The following is a 21,759-nucleotide window of genomic DNA, read 5'->3' as shown; positions in this document are numbered from 1 at the left end:
TTTTAATAAAAATATTTTTAAAAATAATAAAATTCATTGACTCTAGAACATAGTTGAATTACCCTTCTGGTAATTACTTAACTCTTTCAAGAGCCAAAGAACAAAGTTTACAGATACAGTTCTCCATCCCAACCCTTCACTGTTCACTGGGAAGTTAACAGGTTGGCTGGTAATTACCCAAGCACTGTGATCACGCCTTCCTCAGGACTGCATTTCAACAGCCTGTGGCCAAAGTGCACCTTCACGTTGGGATATTTCTCAACAGCTGGAAAAACAAAGAAAGAAAGCAAACACAAATAAAATCCCAATTCACTTACTCAAATTGCTATACTAATCCTTTTCTGACAACAGTATGATAGCGCTAGGTATTTCTGCTTAACGTAAAAATGATTAGTTAAAATGATAATATGACAGCTCTTTGGTAAGTGTTCCAGGATAATTTGGTAGTGGAAGACATGAATAAAAATCAACGATCCTCATCTCAAAAAAAAAAAAAAAAAAATTAACTAATTTCAATTTCCATTATTCAAATTCTTACATTGCTGTAATTATTGGCACCGTGGGAAAGAAGCAGGCATTATGTACTTTAAAAGTTGCCTCTATCTTGAGACTTTATTTGTGATTGGAAATATTCAGCCAAACTCCTTTTTTCTATGCCTACTGTAAGTCCTCTAGACTTCTGATTCCAGTTGTCACAAATGTAGATTATTGATACTAATTGTTTTTGTAATCCAACCATGGAACACTTAGAGGGAAAACATGAGTAAAAAGATTTGAAATGCCTCAATAAATAGAATCAGATTATTTTAGTGCTTTTTGTTTGTTTGTTTTTTTGCCTGCTATGAATCTTTGGAATTTAGTGAATCTCATTCTCTTAGCTATTAATCGTGTTCCTGTTATAGTAGTAAAATATGATTTCTTTGTCCCTCAAAATTTTTTCATGGACAGGAGAGCTGTAATTATAGGCTATTTATTGATTTTAAAGCTACAAATTAGGATGTATGTGTTAGTTCAAAACCCTTCAGCTTATTGGAGTAACTGAGATCCTGGAAGGAATGGTAAGATGACAGATGACAGAAAGTACAAAAAAAAATATAGGGACAATATGCCTGTCTGTCCTTAACTCTTTTTTTTTGCCTCAGGTTTTACATTCTTTTGTTCTGTTTTGATTGAGTTTGATTTAGGGTTTGAAGATTTTAAGATTCTTGGATATGGGATTGGAAGTTTTAGAATACCGAAAACTGAGTGACCTTAAATCAAGACTTATTTATGTATAGGAAATCTTTTGGCAAATAATTTTAGAGAAACCAGAGTTTACCTGAACTAGTAAGGGAATGTTTTGGAATCAACTTTATATTTATTTATTCATTCATTCATTCTTAAATGTATTCTAATGCACCCCAAAGAATTTTCTATAGAACAACAGTCCTGGGATATGCTCCCAATAAATGAATGAATGAATGAATGAATGAATGAATAAATAAATAAATAAATAAATAAATAAATCTTCTGTGGTCAAATCCTTTGGAGAAATGCTAACACCCTGACCCTCCTGGCTATACTGTCCTGGTCTCCAGCCACATGTGGCTCTTGAGTGTTTGAAAAATGGCCGGTTTGAATAGAGATGTGTGGCATGCATTGGATTTTCACACCCTGGTACAAAAAGTAAAAAAAAACAAAAAACGTAGAACAAAATTGTCTCACGAATAACTGTCATATTGCTTACACATTGAAATAATAATATTTGGATATATTCAGTTAAAATACATTTTTAAAATTAATTTCATCTGTTTCTTTTTATTTTTTTAATGTGGTTAATATACAATTTAAAATTACACATATGGCTGGCACTTGAGGCTACATATTGGATGGACAGTGCTCTAGAAGCTCTGCAATGCAGACTGGGAGAACAGAGGCTCTGGGAAGTACTGCTAGAGAAAAAACTTTTAAAACTTGTATAATGCAGGACTTGTCAAACAAACTTGACCATATGTCCTCTATTCTGTTTGTTTTGCTTAGCAATTATTAACATCAAACAGAATAGTGAACAGTGAAACAGTCCCACATGAAATGCTGATGCTGGAAAATGTTTGCGTTAAAATGTTTCAGAGGGGAAGCTGTTCAGTTAGGAAGAAATAAGCATTTATAACTGAGTGAATATGTGGAATAGGCAGCTCACACATTTGATGCTGTGTAAAGGAATAAAGAACTTTACATTCCAATCAAAGTTTGGGAGTCAAGAGATTCAGCATTTATTTTATTAATGTATTTATAGCATTAATGAAATTTCATGCTGTGCAGCACAATTCTAATGAAAAAACAGTGAGAGGAGCTTCTGATGTATACAATAAGATTGGATCTTCTCCATATGTTAGCTCCTAAGTGTTAGCAGTTGTTTCAAAAATTATATTGGTCCTTCACCATGTGTACAACTGTGATACAAATAATTCCCACCTCACATAGTTTTCAGGAGGGTTATACAAATCAAAGCATAAAAAGCACTTAACATAGTGCTTGGTGCCTCATGAATGTTTGCTATTATTTTTATCTTAATAAATTGAGACAATACTAGTATCTTTTTAAAAAGTTATTTTGTGAATATTTACTTTCTTAAGGTCAACATGAATATATCTAGCTGTTTAGCCCCACCCCACCCATCTACCCATCCAAAAGACAGTCTTACAAATAAATGAAAAGTTGAAGTAAGCATACCAAATCCTATTTCTTAAGTCCCTGGTGAATCAACTGGAGTGACTTTCCCCATTACTTCTCCTCCCAGTTCAATTGAATTCAATTCAAAACACACATTGCAAATTTGCATTGGGTATGGAAATGTGGAGAAACACAGATAAGTCACGGGGAAACTGCTCTCAAAAGGTCAGCGATTGTTGAACTGCATGAAGACCGTTTGATTTAGAACATAGGAGAAATACTTTAGTGGCATGCTTTGCAGGGAGTGAAATCTGTTTAGTACAAATGCTGAAGAAGAGAAAAAACTGTTATGATCAAGGGCTGCGTGGAATGCGATTGCATTGATTAGCCAAGTTACAAATTTAGTTGGCAAGTCGGGATTTTCCACTAATGTGTAGGCCTTTTAGTTACTCGAATTAGAAACATCAGGGTTATATTTTACACCTTCCTCTTTCCCAACCTCCTCCACCCTCTAGTTATTTGGTCTCCTAAAAATATCATGAATCTATATCCTTCCCTCCAACCACTTTTCTATAGCTTTAGGCCAGGGCCTTGTTTTTGCACCCAAGGATTACGCCAATACTCTAGAGATTGTGGTTCTCTATCAGCCTCCACACTACAGCTTTCTGCTTTTCTGAAATACAAATCTGATCATGTCACTTTGCAAATCATTAGCATATATATGTTGTCCCATTAGACTGAATCTTTCACGGGGAGTGAGTCCTCATTCATTCCAGAGCCTAGAAGACAAGAGGAATTCAATACACGTTGAACAAGTGATTTTCACTTAGGTCGTTGAAAAGATGAAAAAGAGATGCCAGAGGATGTATCACTACTACTTTTCAAGAAGGAATTGGTATTGTACACAGTCTTGCTCTTAAAAACCCATTAAAAGGAATAGTAAACAAGTCTCAGTAAATCCAGTGACAATATTAGTCTCATGTGCTTTATTCAAAATCACAACTGGTAAAATAAAGCATTTGACTTACCATTTAATAGATCCTTGTTTAGATTTTCTCTGCTTATAGAAAGAATATACTGTAAGAAAAATATAGTAGGTACTGTTTTTTTTTTCTGGAGAATAGACAAATATAATTCTATGTTATTCACTGAAAAATATCTATTATTTAGCAGAAAATTACAAGCTTAGTTTTATGACCACTTTGCTAAGTAGTCTTTTAAAAAATAAACACTTTAACCAAACACATACAACGCAATGCTTAAGTTTAAACTTAGGCTTTTTCAAATGTTGATACTATGAAAACCAAACCCTTCTCTTACAGGAAAACCTTATTTTCACTATGATAGTTTCGTTTCAACAACAAATCGTAAATCTTATTTTTATCTCAGATCTCCAAGTTGAGATGTTCAAAAAACTTCAGAAATGATAGGATCTAGTATAAATGTACTTTTTCTCAAAGAGACTGCTTTGAAGGCCTTCGTTTCAATGTGAAAGGTTGTGTGTGTGTGTGTGTGTGTGTGTGTGTGTGTGTGTATGTACGTGTGCATAAGTGGTGGTGGTGGGAGGGTGTTGGTAGGAATAGGATTAACCCTCCCTGACACATGTGTTGGTCATTTCTAACTTTATAGAACAATTCAGTGGGGCCGACTATTCCATGAGAAACGACAGGCACAGTACCTACGGCCCAGCATACTTTTAGGGGTATATGAAAATGGTTTAATTTTAGTTTATTTCAAAATCAGAAAAAAAAAGTAAATATAATGAATATATAAGAATGAATTCAGCCTGGATTATATTAATATCTACACCAATGCTCTCATAAAATCTAACTTTTAATATTTATTCTTTTAGAAAAATGGGCCCACAAAGGCAAGAATGACTACCTAGGCCCATGAAAATCATAATTCAGCCTTGCAATTCAGGGTGAGTCTAGTGCTTTACAAGTTTTAAGCATATAATTTAGAAAATTATGGCATATCACAACATTGAACACAAGTACGCTAAAATGTATAAATCTTCACCTCATCCAAATGCAGACATTTAAAATTAACAACTACATCTATATTTGGTATAAAAATAACTTAGTCATGCTACAGAGGCAATGACTGAGGAAGAGTTTCCTGTGTTTGCTATAAATTAAAACTAACAGGGACTTCTTAATTCTCTGCCTCCTATTTCTGTTTTCTGGTCTTCTAGGTCATTAGTCCCCTCGTTTCAATGGAAACCACACTTGTTATTCAAAGTATATTAGGAAACATTCTAATTATGAAGGTTCATTTACATGGGGAAAATATTCTTTCCATATCAGTAATTAGGCTTGGTTGACATTTGAAAACTGATAGACACATGGGTCTTGCAGGATGACCAGGGAGTGTCCCTGTCTCGTCTACTTAATATCTTTGGGTGATATTGTATCATAACCAAAAGTTAGTCACTCTTGTCAAGTCTCACCTCCAATACCTATTCTCAAAGGTTGATTTTATAAAGAATAAATATACATAAACAAGTCAAGAGCTATAAAGTGTTCCTTGTAACCAAAATAATCATCATCATCATCATCATCTGAAAAACGTTGGATTATCTCCTTGGAGATTTGTAAGACAATAGTTGCAGTGTTGACTTTTTCAAATATATTAGAAAAAAATGTTTACATCCTACACCCTGAATGCCTTCAAACGAGAATGTTTCCTAGTAGGGGGTACCATTTTTCTAGTTTGGGCATGGGAGATTAGAAGTAAGAATTGGAGAGCTCTTACCTGCTCTGTATATTAGAGAATGATTTGATAGTTGCCCAGGCAATTTGGGAGGGAGATGGGAGGAAAAAGTGAGACAGAAAGAGCCTGTACAAAGCAAGGGAGAAAGGGCAGAGAAAACAATAGTCGGAGGAGGGAGGCTCAGAGAAGAGATTCAGAAAGGATTGTGGAGACCCGATTGTGCACATTAGGGATTTCTACGTTGTTTGCTGTTCTGTGCACAGTGTGAGCCCCCCAGGTCCCCCAGGTCTTCAGGGTATTCCTGTGCCTTTTGAGTGAGTGTTGTTTGTAGAAATTGGTGAAAGGGGTGAACTTCATGTCGGGACCATCATGGTACAAAGCCAATAATACTAGGTGAGAGGGAGGGAGTGGACATGGAGAGGCAGTAGAATCCGATAGAAGGTAGGCTCCCTGGGGATCCATAGAAATCCTGGGGTGAGGAGGGAGGGCTTTGGACTTCTACAGGCTGTGGAATTAAGGGATTCAAAACAGTTTTCTGTGGTTCTTAAAGGAGAAGGAGGCCCCATGTTTGACTCAGATATCAAAGTAATGATGCAAACCAAAGAAAGAGCAGTGGCTGTAAATTTAGCATTAACTCAGTTCTTAGGAACTCAGAAACTGCAGAATTGGTGGGGGAGGGGTCATTTCCTCCCTTTTCTAATGTATTGAAGGCCCCCAAATGGAAATTCCTACCAACAGTTCCATCTCCTTGGGGAATCATTGGTGAGGAAGCTGCTTCTCTACCCCTCTGATGGTGTGGGTAGGGAAGCCAATTTTGGTTGCAGGTCCAAGTGAGGAGAGTTCCTCATCTAGCTTTCCTCATATTTTGAATCATATCTTATTCCTTGATCTATTTGTACTTCATTGACTCACTGTCTGTTGAGGGGATGGGTTTTTCAACACACTCCATGTTAATCCAAGAAAAAGGTGGGACGATTATTGAGTCAATCTAATTTTGCAGAAGAAATAGTGTAACTAAGCAGTAGTGCCCAGCACTCCTGTGAGGGCCTTCTGCACTACCTCTACCTGCCATTGTCTGAGAGGAAACCTGCCTCATTTCTCTCTTGATGTTGAGCTCATGAAATCATACAGCCTCTTTCTTCATCTATAAAGCAAGGAGGTTGGAGTCAATGAATCCAAGGTTGCTGATTGCTGTTAAAATTCTGTTATGAGAAAGTGCATTTACAAGTTTTCTCATCCAATACGCACTTGGGTATTTTTTAGAAACCTAATCTCGCCCGACTTCCTCCCATAGATAGACCCTCACTTGATTGGGATGACACTATCTCACCACCAATGTAAGATTTCAACAAAATGTCTATCTCAGATCTCACTTTGTCTGTGAAGTCTTCTCTGAACACTAAAGCTTTCCCCTCTCTCAAACCACACAGCTGAGCACTCCTGCCACCCACCAAGTCCTTGTTCCCATGAGCACGTGTGCTTCGTCTCTTGCTTCTCGAAGTGTGGTCCACGGACCAGCAGTGTGGACACCACCTGGGTGTGTTTGGGTTGCAAAAGCTCAGCCTCCACTCCAGCCTTGCAGAATCACATTGCATTTTAACAAGATACCAGGTGAGTCTAGAACGTTGTTCTACCTGCAATGGGAGCTCTCTTGAGGGTCAAAGACTCAGAAGAATATCAACCTCACTTGGGTTTTGCACTTAAGAAAATGAGGCACCGCTGGATGAAGCAAGTCAGAGTTTTTTCTCTTGTTGATAGATGTTTGGTACATTTATTCTCTCAAAGAAACAAACTTAGAAGGTGTACTTAGATAAAAATTTATACTTTGCCCAACTCTGTATGTTACTATGTAAAATATTAGAAGAAAACACAAAACCAGATAATGGATTTTCTTTGATAAACTACATCACCATCTGGAGTCCTGTTTTACAGATTATACGATACTGAAAGCATTTCTCGTTCAATTCTGTAAATTCTATTGTAATTAAATTTTGGGTGAGTAAGTCAGGGGAAGCAACCTCATAAAACCCTCTAGAGTTGTTCTTGCATATCATGCTTGACAATAAATACATGCTAATTTTCTCTACGTAATTGAAAGGAGATGGGAGGGAAGAGGTGTTCAGTATGAGCAAAGCATAGAGGGAAGACACACGACAACAATAACTATGACAGTAATAGCCACGATAATAGCTAACTTTTATTGGATATTTATTAGGGACTGGACTGTATCTCAAGTATCTCCTATGAATTAACTTGGTATGTCCCCACATTCTAGACCAAGGCAGGCAATGTCAAAGGCAGGGCTAGAGAGGAAGGAAAGGAAGGGCCAAAAAACAAGCAGCACGTTCCAGACATTAGACTCCAGGCATAACCAAACAAGTATCTATTTCCAGGGTTAACATACTTGTGACTTTGTCCCATAGGGAATTGCAGTCTTTTTTCCTGAAAGAGAGTGAATCATTCTTGCTCTCATGGGAATACCTTGGGATACAATCTGAAATAAAACCAGAAATACCAATTTCAATTTCTATCACGTGGAATAATGCAAATCACATAGATATTGATTTTAAAGTGTGATTTTAAATATTTTCAAAAAAAATTAAAAATAATGTAAAAGACAATGGAAGCACAATATGGTGGAAACTTAATCAGTCATGACTGTGTTTCTGAAAATGTTAGGTTTTCCTTTTTTTTAACCTTTAGACTTTGGAATTGACTTCAAGTTTATCGAGTCTAAAGCAAACATTGCACTTGAGGAAAGTGGTTCATTGTCAGAGAGGTTAAAAGTGATTTTTCTCATGATCACAAATGAGAGCAACACGTGGGAAGTAAATCCCAGGACTCCTGAAACCCAGGGACCGTGCGTTCCTATAACATAGACATAAGAAAACTATAAAAATGCAAATGGCACTTACATTGACTTACAATATTATTTCAAGACACATTGTCAGCAAAAACCCTATTAAGAAAAATACATTGCTTCTGTTCACATTTTCTAACTGCATGATCGTCAGTGACCTTGAGGCTGTGTAAGGTTAATCTACTACAGGCCCACAATCCTTTTCCAAAAACCTGGGGCTGATTAGTTTCAGAACTCAGAAGTTTTCACATTTTAGAGAGGTAGGGTAGTGCAAATGTGGATATCACATAGTGCCCAGCAGAGTCTGGGCCACCCCCTCATAATCAAACACAATATTTCTGTAGCAAAACATAGTTGCACCAAATGAGATTTTTTTTTTTTAAGGCCACAAAAAGTCCTGCATCAGGCCAAATTTGCTGCTGAATGGCTAATGAAAAGCTTTCTATTTTCAGAGCTTTTCTGGAGATAGAATTGTGGATAAGAGACTATGGACACATGTAGTCAAAAGAATGGAGTTTGCCTGCCTCCTGTCATCCTAATGCCATCTCAGATCACACCTTCTGAGGTAGAGACCTACCATCCTGTTGAGAGCCCACCTCAGAAGCAGCCATCAGGTGGGGGTGCAGCATCCCCCTGCCCCGTGTCATGCCTCTTGTTCTCGATCCCCCAGGGGCCTCCAATGTCAAATGTCCACCCTTTTGCCAAATTTAGAAATTTGAAAACCTTGCAGAATGAGTCTTCAAACAGAGTTCTTGGCATTCAATAGTGCCTTGAATCGGGATGAAATCAGGACCATGCAATTGTTGAAAAACAGCAGGTATTATTTTCTGTAAGGAAAATGCAAGAACAAAGTACCTGATCTTCTAGGCCAATGGCTTTCAAGGCTTGTCTCCCTCTATAAGAAAGAGCCAAGTTAATGCTTCTTCCCCGTGCAGATTTAGCCACTCGGATATCTAAGACATTGGAAATAGACATCGTGTTACACGCATCTCCTCACGTCCCAGGACAGAATGAGCATATAACACCTCATCAGCTGGTGCAGTCAGGACCAAATTAAAAGTCCTTGCTCACTCTTTTAAAGAAAATACAAACAGTGATACATTTGTATTAAATGAATTTAGATAGTTGAGGTTTAAACAATTATAACAGTTCCTCTTATTTTTTTTAAATGTTTTTTAAAAAATCTAAAGAGAAATATGTCAGAGAATGAGAACCACGTCTCACAGTTTTCAGTATTGTCTTACCTTCCCTAGCTTCATATACGTCAACTTGGAAATTTCTCTTTGCAAGGAAGCATGCGTTTAATGATCCGACCTAGGAATCAAAGCAATTTTTTTCATATTTTTATCTGATTCCACCAGTATAGGGAATTTTCAATTAAACTTGTTGGAGTGACATTGGTTAATAAAATTATATAGATTTCAAGTGTACAATTCTGTAATACATCATCTATACGTTGCATTGTGTGTTTGCCACGCAAAGTGAAATCTTTCATCACCATATATTTGACCCCCTTTATAAGAATTTTTACTGACAAAATGCTGTGTGTGGCTGTACTTTTTTACTAGTCTTGGTTATCACAGTGAGCTAACTCAGTCACTACTAGAAAGCATTATTTGCAAAAATAATGGGATACTTCAAGATTAAATGGTATAGATCACTTTATAAATTATATGTCTAACCACTACACTGTACACCTGAAACTAATATAAAAGTAATATTGAATATTGAAAAAGATTAAATGGTATAATTTTAGAGGCAGAGTTTTTTTTTAAACTTTTTTTATAGTGAGCTATAACTTTCATACAGAAAGATCATAAAACATGTGTACAGTTTACAGACTAATTAGAAAGCAAACACCCACATAACCACCTCTCTGGTCAAAAAGTAGAACAATGTCACCCTCCTAAAGCTGCTCCAATGACAATCCCCAACCTTTTACCAAGAGGTAAACATTATGATGACTTGTTATAACCAATCTTTGCTTCTTTATAGTTTTACCACTTAGGTATATTTCCCCAGGCAATATAGTTTAATTTTGGCTGTTTTTGAATCACACAATTAGAATCGCACTTGTGTATTTTTTTTGCATCTTGCTTCTTTAACGCAACAATATGCTTATGAGATTCATCCATATGGTTGCACATTAACTCCAGGTCACCCATTTTCATTACTGTATGATTTTTCATTGTATGAAACCTCACAGATTATTTAGCCATCCTACTATTGAAGGACATTTGAGTTTTTTTCTGGTTGGGGTATATTATTGACAATGCTGCAAATAATATTTTTGTATATGAATCCTAGTACATATGTGCATGATTTGTCTAGAATTTTATACTTGGGGACCAGAATCCCTGCCCAAAGCTTTATGTTTCTTCACCTTTTTTATGCCAAGTATTTCAAAATTTTGTATTAATGGGTTTCTCAACCAGCAGCTTCTGGGAGTTTATCTTCGCTAACAGTTGATGTTCTCAAACTTTTAAGCATTTTGGTTGGAGGGTAAGATGGGGAGGAGTGTGTTTTAATTTGCATATGACTGGTTACTACGAGGTTGAACACTTTTTCATATATTGATTAACTGTTTAGAGCTCTTCTTTTATAAAGTGTTTATAAAGTCTCTTGCTTATTTCCTATTGGGTTGTCTGTCTTTTTTTTTCCTATTGATCCTTTGAGTTATTTATAGATCTGAGTACAGAGTCTGCCATATTTAAATGGTGCAAATATTTTCTTCCATTTTGTGGCTTCCTTTTTAAACTCCGTAGTATGTTTTAAGGTTGAGAAGCTCTTTGTTTTAATGTAGTCACATTTATCAATATTTTACATTATTGTTAATGCATTTGGTATCTTGTTTAAGAAGTCTTTTCCTACTCTGAGATTAGGAACAGTTTTTTTTTGTCTATTTTCCTCTCAAAGCTTAAAGGGTTGCCCTCCTAATAGCTTTATGTAGGTTGCAGTGCTTTATCTGTTGCCTCATCAGCATAATAAGCATGCATGTGTGGGGACAGAGCCCCAGAAAGCAGTTTCCAGGCTCTCGGCCTCACATAGAAAGGTGCTGGCTCAGGTAGTAAATGGCCGTCAACTGTGATTGGATGGCCATCAGCTGTGGCTAGTTGGCTGTCAGCTGTAACCAGTGAGCCATTGGCCACTAATATAACTGCCGTGGCTACACTAGCAAAAAAATGGGGGCTAGGAAGAAGATGGTGGCTGAGCTAGCAAGAGCAGATTGCAGTTAGTATGGTGGATTGCAGCTAGCAAGTGAGGTTGGTTGGCAGAGAGAAGTAGTTGTGGATAGTGTGGCTCCTGCCTCCTGTGTCTCCAACCCAGCCGCCAGCAAGAATATAGTGGTATGACTGTCCCATCTATGGCTTCGTGGGTGTTCCTGTTTGGCCTCACCATGTCCTGTGTTCTTATGTGGGAAGTGGGACCAGAGACCCCGAATGACACCCCGCATTACACATGTCATACATTGTCCAAACCCATAGAATGTACAACACCAGGAGTGAACCTTAACATAAACTGTGGACTTTGGGTGATATGATGTGTCCATGTAGATTTATCAATTGTAACAAATGCTCCCCTCTGGTGTGGGAGGTTGATAATAAGGCAGGGAGGATATAGGAAATCTCTATACCTTCCCCTCAATTTTACTATGAACCTTAAACTGTTCTAAAAACTAAAGTTGTGATAAACAAACAAGCAAACCATTTTTTCCTATGAGTATGTAGCCAATACTGAAATTATGAATACATTACTCATCAACGTTTGGTGCGTCTGAAGACATCATTTTAAATTGCTTCCCTTTCAATCCCTCAACTGAAATGACTTTAGCTTCTATTGCTGTCATCATTTGCCCAACAGCAATCAAGCTGCTTTAGCTCATAGTATAACTTGGTGCCTGGCGTAGAAAACTGTGTGTTTAGACATTTTTTCCATCACTTTCTTCGCTTCTTTCCAGCGAGGCTCTGGACTCCTTTATGTCTCACTAATTACAGCTCTTGATTTAATTGCAGGGGATTTCCTTCTGTTAAACATAAACCTCTTCTTAAATCTCTTTCTGCCTTCTGTGCTTTCTTCCAATTTATAAAAAGTTGCCTATCTTCCTTTCACTTGTGTGTTACAGAATATCTAGCAAGGGCAATTGTAGTGAATACGATGGTATCAAGGAAAAGAAAACCTATAAGCTTACACTGAAGTTCATACAATAAAATAAATGTCTTCCAAAAGGTGAATTGTTTTATAGCATTTAGAGGGAAAAAAGGATTAAAGGCTAAACAGAGTGGTCTCACTGAGCACTGAGGTGGAAAAGAGAAAGGTTTGTGAATCTCCTCTTTCTTTCAGAGTGTTATAATCACCACTGCCTCCTTTATGGTGGTGGAAAATGGGAAGCGAACAGGATATCAATCAGGAACCAACAGCATCAGGAAAGTTGGAATGAGGCTGGAGGAAGTAATTTAGGAAGGTGTCTTTCCTATTGGGCAAATAGGCTGGGCAGAAATAAGAGTACGGCATACAAGCCACAATCTAAATGGCAAATGATCAGTGAAAACCTAATGTAGGGAAATGATCTACGAGTACAGAGACTGAGGTTCCAAAGCAAGAAGAAGTCTATGTGTCCGTGTCCCGGGAATTCCACGACAGTGGAGTAAAAGAGCTACAACAAGTGACATGCAAACAAGAGTCTCAGTGAATGTGTTCAGGACGGGCTCAGTACTAAGCCAATGGTGGGCTGATGGTTTACTTTTCATGGCTTTGTTATGTTTCTTTTCTTTGACCAAAATTGATCCCAGGTTCTGGGGAGAGGAGGATGCCTCAGGTGGAGATTCTGATTCAGTCCTTTCCAAGGTTCGCAGGTGTTGATCCCTACCTCTCCAACACATAGGTGTTTGCCAATTGAACCTGTATAAATGGTTCCTCATTGAGGGCAGGAAAGAAGGAAGCTCAGGTGGCATGAACACAATAGGAGTAAATATAATCTGGGTTCATGAAAACACCAACGTGCTGGGGAGCATGAGGACCAGTGGGGTCTTATGAGTTGCTTGCAATTATCTTGTCAAGCTGAATATTCATTCACACATCCGATAAACCCCTTTAAGGAATCTACCCAAGAGATACTCCAAGAAACATGTGCCAGAATGCTCAGAGTGGCACTTTTTATAACTAAACAAATAAGCAAAAATACTGGAAACAGCCCAAACAGCCATCACAGACGAATGGACACTAGATTATGTCATATGCACATAATGAAATGCAACAATATGAATATATTAGTAATGCTATATGTGAAAAGAATGAGTCCCAGGTGATTTGGTACTGTATGATACTCTTATAAAATAAAGGCAACTAAAACAGATCCACAGATATATGTATATACATAATTTTTAGAGTATGTGTGTTATTTATGTGTACATTTGTGGTACATATATCATATGTATATAAAACTTTTATATATGTATGTATATGCAAGGGAATGATACACATGAGATTCAGGGCAATGCTTATAATGGGTGGAGGAGAAGTACAGAGGTTGATGTAAGTCTTTAGTAATGCATTAATTCTCGTCTTGGGTGGTGAGTTCAAAGGTACTGCTTCTGTTTGTTAATAAACAAACAAGCCAAAAAGTGAATAAGAATGTCTTCTCCAACACCAGTCATAATAACATGTCCTGAAACAAAGGTTATGGTAATTCCAATTCTGTGTAACTGAGATTCGCGTAAAACCAAAAGAAAAACTGTATATTGGTAGATGTTATAGCTCAGCTAGAAGGATTATTTATGGGGTTAATCAAGTACTTTTTAGACTCTAACTTTCTTTCCCCTTCTCAGTTTCTGTAAAATGTGCAGGAATAACTGTCAGTACTTTCTTTAGTTGTTACACTGGCAAAAAAGCTACTAAGAAATAAAGATATAAATGGAAAGGAAAATGTGTGTACAGTATTCTGAGCCCACCACAAACTCTTGGTGAAGGCACAGCTGGTTTCTGAGAATAAATCGGGGAGAGCATGTTGAGAGAAGTGAAAAAATGGGGCGGGGTTAGACACCTGGATTCAGTCAGTTTTCATGATGCCAGTTCTTGGAGTTAAGCCTTGATAGAGATAGAACAGTTTTATGAAGGACATGGACAATTATGAAAAGTCTCTATATTTTTATTTTGGAGCATCAAAAATCCAGAAGAGAAAACTCTTTTGATCATAAAGTAATTTGTCAAATCGAAGTTTTGTTAACAACTAAACTAGCCTGTTTGTGTGCAAGCAGAGCTCCGAGAAGGTTCCTTGTTTATATAATCATGGATTTACCCAATCTACTGTTCCATTTCTCCACATTTTTTCTGTCTCTTCTTCCTTCTGTACAGGTCATGCGCTATGACCCCACCCTGCCCGTTATGATAATGCCTAAGTTACCAATGAAAAACATTATTTGTAAACTTCTTTCGCAAAAAGGCTGAGATATGCTTCCTGGGTGTTCAAGTGGGTGTGTTTTTATGTAATAGGGTCACTAAGTTTCTGCTGACTCCCATGTGACCTCTCTAGCAATGATTATCCAACTGTCCAATGACCATGAGCAATCAGTAAATTTAAAGTTATAAATGGCGACTCAAATAGGAAATGGCATCGTTATTATTAAAATTCCTTACATTTATACCTCTTTATTGTAATGTGTTTGAAATTAATCTGAAAATGTAATGCTAAACATATGTAAATTACTTTTGACTTAATGAAGCATATAAAACTCTCCCTAAGAATCAAAAGTGTTTCTGAGTTTGTCACCAAAGGGCTTTTAAAAAGCCTGTTTCTATCACCTATTCATGTAACTATAGTCTGGTCTCAAGAATTTGATCTTTGAACGTGTCAGTGTAATGAGAAGAACTAGATTGTCAACTGAACTTTCTATGAAATAAGCCCATAAAAATATCTCCATTCTTTGCTAACAAGTATTACATCTGCTAGAATTGAATATCTTATGCCAAATATTATTTTATTATTTAAACCTTACCCTGAACTCTGACTTGTATCATCTGGATTTGGTCTCTAAGTCCAAGCAGTCGTCTTTCTTGTTTTTCCCCTCCTTTGACGATGATAAGGCAAATATCCCACAAGCTTTCCTGATTCAATCAGGTTAGGAAACCTGATTCGTGATTTTTTTCTCTCTCCTTGATCCTTCTGAGGACCATCTCTGATTACTGACCCCTCTACCTGGGTTCCTTACAGACATCTCCATCTTAACATACCTCAAATTAATCGTATTCTCGTCCCCCAACCTTCAAAACCTTCTCCTTTTATGTTCCATATCTTAGAGAATGGCAACCGTGCCTACTATTTCATCCAGCCAACATACCTTGGGGAACATTTAACACCTCTCTCTACCACCAATACACATTTCATTAGGCAACAAGTTTTATTGATTGTTTCTCATGAATCTTTCTCAACGTAGGTCGCCTACCCATATCCTCCTTATATGGGGCCCTCGTTACCTTTCACCTGGACTACTGCAACAATTTTCTGTAACCCTCCCTTCCCTCAGTCTCTACCCATTGAAGCTAAACTTCTCCCTAGAGCTAGGCGTCTTCCAAAACAGAAATTGGATGATGAAGTTTCTGTTTGAAAGTCCTTTATTAGCTACTCATAAGTCTTCAGGAGAAAGTGCTAAATTTTCAATATGACAAAAGATTTACACACGTGACCCCAGCCCCTCTGTCCAGTCATTTCTTGCTATTCCCATGCGCTATCTGTAAGAAGTGTACCAAAATTATTACTGTATATTTCCTGAATATGCCATGCATTTTTATACTTAACATGCATTTGACTAGAATGTTTCCTTTGTGCAAACCATCCTTTCCTGCCTTGTGTATTTGAAAAATGTTTAGGCTTCCTTCAGGGCTCACGTCCTTAGAGCAATTTTTCTTTCTCTTTTTTCCTTTCTTTTTCTCTCCTCTTCCTTCCTTCCTTCCTTCCTTCTTTCCTCTTTCTTTCCTTCTCTCTCTCTCTCTCTCTCTCTCTCTCTCTCTCTCTCTCTCTCTCTCTCTCTGTCTCTTTCTTAGTGTGTGTGTGTGTGTGTGTGTGTGTGTGTGCATTTGTTTGTTTTTCAATTTCCTTCATTAATTAATGTGTTCTAGTTTTCAATGCACAGGTCTTTTACCTTTTTGATTAAATTTATTCTTACTCATTTTATTCTTTTTGATGCAATTTTAAATGGGATTATTTTCTTAATTTCTTTTTCTGATCATTTGTTATTAGTATATAGAAATGCAACAGATTTTTGGTTATTGATTTCATATCCTGTAACTTTACTGGATTTGTTTATTAGTTCTAACAGTTTTTGATGGAATCTTTAGGGTTTTCTATAGATAATATCATTTCATGTGCAACTAGTAACAGTTTTACTTCTTCCAGTGCAGAATACTTCTTACCTCTCTCCTTAAAAGACTTATTTGCCTTTTCTTCTGTAATTCCATGGATGGATGGATATATATATATATATATATATATATATATATATATATATATATTTATGCTTTAACATCTCTCACAACGAATTGAATTATTTATTTACATTCCTTTCTGACTTCTCCACCAGGCTGTGAGTGCCCAGAGAGTAATGTTAATATTATTTGTATGACTTGTATTTTATCAGTCTTTCTATTTGTGATACAAACCACAATACCTGATACTTAGTAAGAACTCAAGGCTTTTAAATAAAAAATTAGAAAAGACAGATGAGCACAAAGGGAAAAAGTAACCCCCATAATCTCACTACCAGAGAGAACCAATGTTAACATTTTCTATGTATATAAAACACATGATATTTGTTTAAAAAGGGTAGCAGGCTGGATATTTTATTTTATGATTTCCTTAAAAATGAATAGTATACTGTGAGTATATTTCTATGTCAAAAATATTTTAAGTCAAAATATTTAATAGTTGCATTACATTTCATTGTATGCAATGCCTTTATATATGGACATTTATTATTATTATTATTATTATTATTATTATTATTATTTAGTTTTTTAGGATTATAAACAATTGTATGGCACACACTCATTTCTTTGGATAAAATCACAGTAATGAAATGGTCCGCCAATTGGTAAGTTTTAATGAAATGGACCAAATCTGCAGAAACCCCTAAGATCCACACTCTCCTTCTACCTGACCCATTGGCTCTTGGGCCTTAGTATCAGGGAGCACTGGTGTAAAGATGAAAGGGAAATGAGAAAGGAGAGAGAAGAGACAAGGAAGAAAAAGTCTGAAATGACTTGGGGAGAGGATTTTGACTGCTTAGAATGTAGGAGAAGTCTAGCTGCAAAGCACACGAAAGAGATTGAGAGTGAATGGAGCAAGATTATTTTCAGAAGGTTTTGAATATAGCCTAGGTCTGACTTTTTTGAAAGACTCCATTTAATATCTCTTAGGTTGAAGGACAATTGTTTCTCTAAATGTAATGCCATGCTGAGGCCGACTTCAGGTGAGAAATAGCTGGTGCTGCTTTCTGCAATCTCCCCATGTTATTACAAATTATTTTTTTAGTTACAGTTGACATTCAATATTATTTTATATTAGTTTCAGGTGTAATTTCAGGTGTAAAAGATACATGCACCCCTATGTTCATAGCAGCACTATTTGCAAGGGCCAAGATATGGAAGCAACCCAAGTTCCCATCAATAGATGATTGGATAAAGAAGATGTAGTACATACATACAATGAAATTCCCTCATATTTTTAAGACTATCAATATATAATATATATATTTTTCAAATTATCTTCCAGAAAAAAGTACCGTTTTAAATTACCATCAACAGTGTGTGCTCTTTTCTCTTTGAGTGGACAAAAATATATGCAGGTGGATGGATGGATATATATGGACAGACGGACAAACCATCAGAGAGTATTTAGGATAAGTGAAAAGGAAAGAAAAACACATTCTTTGCAGGCAGGTAAAGCTTCCAGCAGTCTAAAGTTAGCAGTTCCATTTCAGATACTGCTCACCAGGCACTAAATAAAGTAAATTCTGAAGGGGATGAATTCTTTGTATTGTGTCATTAGAGCAGGATTCAGGGGGCACCTTAGGAGTCCATCAGGGTAGCGAGAAAAATCTCAAAATGTTAGTCAAGGATGTTAGAGAAATATAGATACATAAGCAAGACAGCTAAAAGAAAACTTGTTTGATGAGAAGAATTGGGGCACAAGCAAAGTGCAAAAGAAACTGAGGAAAGCTAATAGAGTGAGATTAGCATTTGTTCCCAGACGTTGAGCGAATTCAAGATGACTTTTACATCTACTTCTGTTTGAGAAGGTGCTAGATATCAGGGGAGTAATGAAGGGTTTTCATATTTAAGAAGGTTCAGTGCCTGGAGAGTAGAACACAAGAATGAAGTGAAGAAAGTTGTGGGTTTTTTTTAACTTTAGTATTAATAAAATAAGTATAATAATAAAGGCCAATAGTAATTAAGTTCTTTACATGGTTTATAGTATTAATATTTACATAAAATACAAAGTATTAGGTTGGTGCAAAAATTGTGGTTTAAAAGGTTAAAAATAATTGCAAAAAAACACAATTACTTTTACACCAACCTAATATTTACTTGAACCAACCTATGTATAGACCAAGATTATAAGACAGTTTGAATGTGTCTAGAACACTTACTTTGGGGAAAGTAAAAATTCTGGGTGATTTCTGATTTTACAAAGATTAGATTTAGAACAAAACTAGAAAGCTGTGAATGAGGGAGTATGAAAAAGGAGCAGCAGAATTTTAGAATTAAAAGACTTAGTGACTTAGTTTTAGCCCACGAAGAAGAAACCGAGACACAGGAAACTGAGACACCTCGGCTTCTAGCTGATTGCAGACCTTCCTCTGCTCACTCTGTAGAATTTTAGTTAAAAGACTTAGTGACTTAGTTTTAGCCCACGAAGAAGAAACCGAGACACAGGAAACCGAGACACCTCGGCTTCTAGCTGATTGCAGACCTTCCTCTGCTCAGTCTGTAGAATTTTAGTTAAAAGACTTAGTGACTTAGTTTTAGCCCATGAAGAAGAAACCGAGACACAGGAAACCGAGACACCTGGGCTTCTGGCTGATTGCAGACCATCCTCTGCTCAATCGGCTCACTGTCTAACGCTGCTTCTGTCCCGTGAAGCTGCATGAAAAGTGGGTGGTGAAATGTAAAGAACCAAAGGAGATGGCAGAAACACTGTCTAGGGCCAATTTGAACACCGTCTAGGGCCAATTTGGTATCAAGACTATTGCGAGTGTATAAATCCATGATGAAATTTAACATCAATAACTGTGAGACACAAGCTCTCAGTATCAAGGTCAAGCTGCTTCCAAGGCAATTTCATCCGCAGGGGCCACTAACTTGACTACCAGGGACAGGGCATGGTTATCAGTAGTAAGTCACAAAAGACACGAGTCTCCTCCCCCTGAAGGTGAACGACTTTACCCTCTAAATATATTGTAAAGGAGAATATTGATGGGTCAAGTATAGGAAGAATGACTCACACAACACTCTGTAGATGGATTGCTTGTCGGCAGGGGAGACAGAAGAAATGCTTCAACAATACTCTAAAATACACTTGCAGAGTGTGTGACAGAATAGTGGTCACACACCGCAGCAGCGGGCAGCAGCTAAGCCTGGAGTGCTTAATAGAACTTTTAGCCAAAGTTCTATGCTTTGACCAGAAAATAAAGACTTGAGAAGCTGTAGCTGTCACTAAAAGAGTGTTCTTTGGCTCTGATCATGTCCACCATACCTGGAAACACTGAAAATATTCATTAGAAGCAGCATTTCTGAATATGTTCCAAGGACCCGCATAGAGACATAGCTTAAGGATATATGTACAGGTTAGATAGCCTTTCTTTTGATTTGTCTGGTTTGTCACTTTGTAAAGAAAAGAAATATATCACTTGAACACAAAGTAAGGCAGCTTGTATGTCACGATTTTTTTTCCACCTTAGATTGACTTGTTAGAATTGGAAAACTACCTCAACCCCTTCCAGCCTGAAAAGTAGAGATGCTTTTTTCAAATCCTTTTTCATGTTAGTCTTTCAAAGGATTATGTTCCTTATGACACCATTCTGATGAAAAGCATTGTCTTTCTTCTAATGCCCGTAACTTCTAAGAGCATGATTCCCACTTTGTTCTGAAAGCAAACTCGTGCACACAAAATATTTTAGTGTGTTTGACTGTATAAGACATTGGGCTAACCTTTATAAAAGGGAAGGGAGCAAGACCCAAAGACAAGACAATCTTTAGAATCATGAAGCTAAAAACTTTCTATGCGGAATAAACTATGCATAGCCATATTTTTAATAGAATGTAACCTGTGAGAAAGGCAAACAAAGCCATGTGGGCATTTATAGGAAGGAAGAAGGATTTACAGGCTCAACCTCTAGCTTCCAGGAGGTAATATCACTGGCAGGGGCCATCGCTGGGGAGCTACGTTTCACACAAGAAGGAAAAATCAATACAGTGATTTTACTAAACATTCAGAATAATGTCCTTGAAATATTGTTTTAACGTCTTTTACCACTCTTTAATAGTTAAACTTTCACCAGTTTATAATGATGGTTTACTGTTTCTTTCACCTTTAGTTTTTCAGTAAGATTTCCTTCATTGATCTGTTGATGACTTCTGATTTCTTTGACCTGACATGTCTTCAAAGAACAGAAATCAATTGGTTTGTCCTAGGATCAGATGGTCACTACATTCTTAGGGTAACTTTTCACTAGACAAGGCTACCACTGAAAAAACATAAGGATGTTCACGGTAGTCTTTGGATGGCTAAGTAAAGGTTTCAACTCAGTTGCAATTATTTTCCCAGGAGACAGTGAGAGTTTTTAATGTATTGTTAGACAGTGTAAGGTCCTAGGATATGGCCCATGGGGAGGAAGGGAATGGGAGGGGTGAAACAAATACACAAGGAAGAAGATGGGCAAGAAAATAATTTTGTCCTCTATCGATTGAACTTAACCTTCTTGAATTGCTTTATTCTATATTTTTTTTCCTAATTCCTTCAATATTCAAACTTTCATCTGTTACGAAATTTCCTTCACCTTCATATCCTTAAGAAGTGTTTTTTTTATTCCTCTCAGTCATTCATTCATCAACCACTAACTAAATAATACCATTAAGTAATACTCAGCATGGTTCCAGCCACTAGAACACATTGGTAAATAAAAGTTTATATCGTAGTTGGAGTATATATTTAAAAAACAGGCAAAAACACAAAAATAAACAAAGTGCGTAATTTCAGATACTGATGGATAATATAAAAACCATAAAACAGGAAAAGGGTGAGGCCTGACAGATAGACAGGCTCGGTTCAGGTATAGCCTTTGGTAAAGAGTTTGGATTTTATTTTCTGTGTAATGGGAAACCATTGGAAGTTTTAATGCAAGGAATGATAATTATCAGACTTATGTTTTAAAAGGAGGATTCCGGCTGCTGTGTGGAGAACGGACTGTATGTGGATAAGAGTTGGAGCTGGGAGGCCACTTAGGAGGCGGTTGCAGGAAAGTGGATGAGGGATGATGATG

The 21,759-nt window shown here is 36.9% G+C and overlaps 1 protein-coding gene across 1 annotated transcript in view; it reads right to left on the bottom strand.

The window, feature by feature from the left end:
* Positions 1-21,759, bottom strand: part of KMO (kynurenine 3-monooxygenase) — a 41,341-nt gene that overhangs the window by 16,839 nt on the left and 2,743 nt on the right. Inside the window, exons 2-6 of the mRNA XM_019746830.3 lie at positions 9,472-9,541; positions 9,083-9,180; positions 7,772-7,861; positions 3,681-3,729; positions 178-265 (exon numbers count right to left, since the gene is read on the bottom strand). Of these exons, the coding sequence (XP_019602389.2) occupies positions 178-265; positions 3,681-3,729; positions 7,772-7,861; positions 9,083-9,180; positions 9,472-9,541 (395 nt within the window). The remainder of the gene's footprint in view (positions 1-177; positions 266-3,680; positions 3,730-7,771; positions 7,862-9,082; positions 9,181-9,471; positions 9,542-21,759) is intronic.

The sequence above is a fragment of the Rhinolophus sinicus genome, chromosome 6 (genome assembly GCF_057876585.1).
Source record: "Rhinolophus sinicus isolate RSI-liver-muscle chromosome 6, RSI-T2T, whole genome shotgun sequence".
Lineage (NCBI taxonomy): Eukaryota > Metazoa > Chordata > Mammalia > Chiroptera > Rhinolophidae > Rhinolophus > Rhinolophus sinicus.
The sequence above is the reverse complement of the archived record's forward strand: the minus strand, read 5'-3'. Positions and strand labels throughout refer to the sequence as shown.